The sequence below is a fragment of the Nematolebias whitei genome, chromosome 16 (assembly GCF_014905685.2).
Source record: "Nematolebias whitei isolate Nwh7 chromosome 16, NemWhi1, whole genome shotgun sequence".
Classification (NCBI taxonomy): domain Eukaryota; kingdom Metazoa; phylum Chordata; class Actinopteri; order Cyprinodontiformes; family Rivulidae; genus Nematolebias; species Nematolebias whitei.
This window is the reverse complement of record NC_056513.1, coordinates 34,239,152-34,244,042: the sequence shown is the minus strand read 5'-3', so window position 1 is coordinate 34,244,042 and position 4,891 is coordinate 34,239,152. Positions and strand designations below refer to the sequence as shown.

The following is a 4,891-nucleotide window of genomic DNA, read 5'->3' as shown; positions in this document are numbered from 1 at the left end:
AACCAAAACCAGCTGCTCACATGGTCAAGGAGGACCATCAGCCTAATGATGGATCATTAGCACACTGATGGCTGTTCACTATTCACAGAGGGCTGAGTGATACTAGCAATAACAGCATTATAAGAGGGGGACAGTTGAACACGGAGGCCTCCACCCCTGTTTAATGATGGACGATTTCTTTTCACAAAGATGGCCTCCTTTACTCTTCTCTCAAACCATCGTTCCTCTCTGTCCAGGATGTGAACATCTTCATCCCTGAAAGAGTGACCGCTGGCCTGGAGGTGAGTGTAGACCGCAGAATCCTGGCCTGATGATGTTGATCTTCTGTGCTGGGCCATCCTTTTGGCCAGTGGCTGTTTAGTTTCCCCAATGTAAGACTGATCACAGCCCTCCTGACACTGAACAGCATACACAATATTACTCTGTTTGTGCCAGAGGACTGGACCTTTGGGATGAACCAGTCTTTGCCGTAATGTATTTTGGGGTTTAAAAGCCACTGGGACGTTGTGTTTTCCACTTTGAGAAGGTGCTATTTATAAGACTGAGCTGAATACAGCACCTCAGACTGAGGAAGTCTTTCGGATGGAAGACGAAACGTTTCTACATTTTTTTTTTTTTTTTGCTTTGTTTTGTTTTTTGAATGTCCAGAGGACCAGATTTAACTTTTTTAGAGTTAAATGGTAAAGTTCAACACACACTGAGACTTCAAGGTTTATTTTTAATGTTCATGTTTAAGGTTACATTATTTGTATAAAAGAGCCTTTTTTTAGCAGGAGATAAGAATATTTGCAATTTTTATTTACAATAATCTGTTTCCAAACAGTTGGTCGATGTAAAAACCCTTCAGAGGACTACGCTGAGTATTCACGACTTGGCTCTTTTTTATTTTATAATGTGCAAGCCTTTTTGTTTAATCTTGTCAAGTCCTATATTGGTATTTTCTTCTTAATCAGAATATTATTCCAGCTGAACATGTAAGGTTGTGCAGTGGGTGTTTTGATTTGTGACTCACTAACATGTGTGACACCTGCGATAACGGGGGTGGAATATGAAACGTAAGACGTTTTAGCACTGTTGGGCTGTGACAGTGGCCACTATGTAGTTGCGTGTGTTGGTGTTTGGGTGGGTTATTTTCACCTTTTGGTGTTTTATAGATGAGAAACATTTAAGGAGAAGTTGTTCTAAAAAATGAGACTTATCAACAAAATATTGTGACGTTAAAAGAAACAGCTGTAATGGTTGTATTTACATGAACCTGATCGCAGCTGTGTTTGAAAGAATAAATACCAGTAAATGAGTCATTAGACATCAATGTTGCTGAACCTGTTCCAACAAACAGTCATAAAAAGTGGCATTGGAGGGATGTGCCACTCTGGGCAGGAAACATAAACGTGTTGAATTTAACTCCGAGGTGGAAAGTGTGAAACATAAAGCCGAGGGATGAAGTTAGTAACTACTCAAAAAAAAGTCGTCATATTTCACACTCAAATGCAACATCATATAAAGACACAGAGTGAAGATGTTGATGAAATCATCAGCCAGCATAAGAATCACCAGACACAGCTTTAAATAGTTCTGGAAAATGTATCTGTGTAGCCTTACACTCCGCTGTGAGCGCACTGTGAATAAACCCCTGAGTGTTGGAGTGAGTGACCAGCATCAGAGGAGGGACAGACTTTATGATGGACAAGGCTTAAGATAAATGACACTTCTTTGCATCTTCTTGCAGCTAATGGAGCCACAATGTGTGTGAGATACGACCAACGTGGCCCACTAGGATAACAAGAGCAGCACGGACAGCATGGACCCTGAAGGTAGATCTGCTCACTCAGATCTGAGCACACTATACTCCTCAGAACATATTAAAGTGATATGTCCTTTACGAGGTTCTAACATTGTTTAAATCTAACCTCAAGTGTACAGAAGTCCACCATGTCATCATTTAGTCAACAAAAAACTGTTCACCCATGATGCTTTCAAAGGATTTGAGAGGGAAAGTAGCAGCCAAGTGCTACTGATCAAATATATTGATTACAGGGATGCACGATATTATCGACATGGTATTGTATCGGCTGATATTAGCGATAAAGTTACATATCAGACATCAGCCATTCCACCAAAATAACTCACTGATATAAAAGGTGCTGTTTATATATATATATTTAAACATATATAATTTACCCTTTAGTTATACAGGTAGTCTCATTGAGTCACGAGGACTCATTTTCAAGAGAGACCTGTTTATGGGAAGAGATGGTGAGGGTTGGAGCAGATGAGGGTGTTTCACTTTTACCACCCAGATTTTCATGTTGACGGTACCAGGAGTTGAACCTGTGACTTTCCGATCACAGGGCCAACTTCTCTGACCTCTGCGCCACCACTCCCCCAATATATATACTATATACACTGATATACAGTAGTCCCTTGCTACTTCGCGGTTCGTTTATTGTGGATTAGCTCTATCATGGTTTTTCAAAATAAGAGTGGATATGACACACAATTGGCTGACTGATGGATGAGCTGCACGATCAGCATGAAATTTTTATTTAAAATGAATTATTTTAAATTATTTAGCACCTGCTGCGTGACAGCACGGTGGCGCAACTGGTAGAGCTGCTTCCTCTCATGAGCAGGTCCCTGGTCTAAATCCCGGTCTGGGGGCCTTTCTGGGTGGAGTTTGCATGTTCTCTCCGTACATGCGTGGGTTTTCTCCAGTTACTCCGGTTTCCTCTCACAGACCAAAAACATGTATGTTAGGCTGATTGGTAACTCTAAATTGTCCTTAGGTGTGAGTGAGAGAGTGAATGGTTGTTTGTCTCGTTTGTCTCTGTGTCCCTGTGATGGACTGGAGACCTGTCCAGGTGTCCCTGTGATGGACTGGAGACCTGTCCAGGTGTCCCTGTGATGGACTGGAGACCTGTCCAGGAGTCCCTGTGATGGACTGGAGACCTGTCCAGGTGTCCCTGTGATGGACTGGAGACCTGTCCAGGTGTCCCTGTGATGGACTGGAGACCTGTCCAGGTGTCCCTCACCTCTCTCACAGTGATGGACTGGAAACATGGGCACCAGTGATTCATAAAGGAAGAAATGGGTAAAAGAATGGATGGATGATCTTAACTTTTTATTTCTCATTCTAAAAATTCTTTCAATTTAAATCAATCTTTATTCTTCAGCTTATGACTGATTTGAGCTTCTCACATTTCTAAATAACATATTTTAGAAACATCTTTCACTTAAATTAAAAAAAAAGTTTTGCAGAAATGTTTCCAGTGGAAATACAGTAAAGTTAACAAAAAGGTCAAATTTGCAATAAAAGTCATATTATGCCATCTGCTGTTAAAAACAAAGGTGCTCAGGTTTACTGCATGTCCAGACTGTCACTTTTTACTTTGTTTAAAAAAACAAAGGTTTAATGCTTATAGGAAACACCAGAAGGTTGGGAAAGGAAATAGAAATTTCACAATTTCTCGCACTGGTCTGGTTCCCAGGGAGGCTCTTCTGACATTGACAAGGTGAAAATGTTTCTGCAAGAAAACAACAACAACAATGAGCCCTTAAGTGGATGTAACAGCTCTTAACATTTGAACTGTTGAGTGCTTGAAATTAAGAGTACAAAAACACGCCTACACTAAAGATTATCTTTATTAGTTGCTAAGATGATTCCAATCTTTGTCCCTCTGGTTTTTTGTGGAGGTGGAAATAAAGAATGGCTGTACTTACTGTGGACCATTTTTAACTTAGTTTCATTATTACCACTTATATAAACTTGTCTTTTTAGTGGCCCCAAAATATCAATAATAACTGAGGTGACACAAATCCCCAGTTTCAAAGAGATAGTTTGGTAGATGTTCGGGAATAGGTTTACTTGCTTGTATTTGCATAAAAAATTACCTGAAAGTTGATATATTGTTTGTTGATTTGTGTAACATACTTTATTGACCCTGCCCTTGATAAAACACAGTGGACCAACACCAGCAGCTGACATGGCACCCCAGACCATCACTGACTGTGGGTGCTTCACACTGGACTTCTGGCATTTTGGCATTTCCTTCTCCCCAGTCTTCCTCCAGACTCTGGCACCTTGATTTCCGAATGACATGCAAAATTTGCTTTTATCTGAAAAAAGTACTTTGGACCACTGAGCAACAGTCCAGTGCTGCTTCTCTGTAACCCAGGTCAGGCGCTTCTGCCGCTGTTTCTGGTTCAAAAGTGGCTTGACCTGGGGAATGCGGCACCTGTAGCCCATTTCCTGCACATGCCTGTGCACGGTGGCTCTGGATGTTTCTACTCCAGACTCAGTCCACTGCTTCCGCAGGTCCCCCAAGGTCTGGAATCGGCCCTTCTCCACAATCCTCCTCAGGGTCCGGTCACCTCTTCTCGTTGTGCAGTGTTTTCTGCCACACTTTTCCCTTCCCACTGAGGTGCCTTGATACAGCACTCTGGGAACAGCCTATTTGTTCAGCAATTTCTTTCTGTGTCTTACCCTCTTGCTTGAGGGTGTCAATGATGGCCTTCTGGACAGCAGTCAGGTCGGCAGTCTTACCCATGATTGCGGTTTGGAGTAATGAACAAGGCTGGGAGTTTTTAAAAGCCTCAGGAATCTTTTGCAGGTGTTTAGAGTTACGTTGTTGATTCAGATGGTTAGGTTAATAGCTTGTTTAGAGAACTTTTTCATGATATGCTAATTTTTTGGGACAGGCATTTTGGGTTTTCATGAGCTGTATGCCATAATCATCAGTATTAAAACAATTAAAGACCTGAAATATTTCAGTTGGTGTGCAATGAATCTGAAATATATGAAAGTTTCATTTTTATCATTACATTATGGAAAATAATGACCTTTATCACAATATGCTAATTTTTTGAGAAGGACCTGTATATATATATATAT

At 41.0% G+C, this 4,891-nt stretch overlaps 1 protein-coding gene across 1 annotated transcript in view; it reads left to right on the top strand.

Annotated features, from left to right (window-relative positions):
* Positions 1–1,582: 1,582 nt before the first annotated feature.
* The window catches only part of LOC119422493 (phosphoinositide 3-kinase regulatory subunit 6), a 45,134-nt gene continuing 41,825 nt past the window's right edge, over positions 1,583–4,891 (top strand). Inside the window, exons 1-2 of the mRNA XM_037689868.1 lie at positions 1,583–1,645; positions 1,778–1,814. Coding sequence (XP_037545796.1) covers positions 1,583–1,645; positions 1,778–1,814 — 100 coding nt within the window. The remainder of the gene's footprint in view (positions 1,646–1,777; positions 1,815–4,891) is intronic.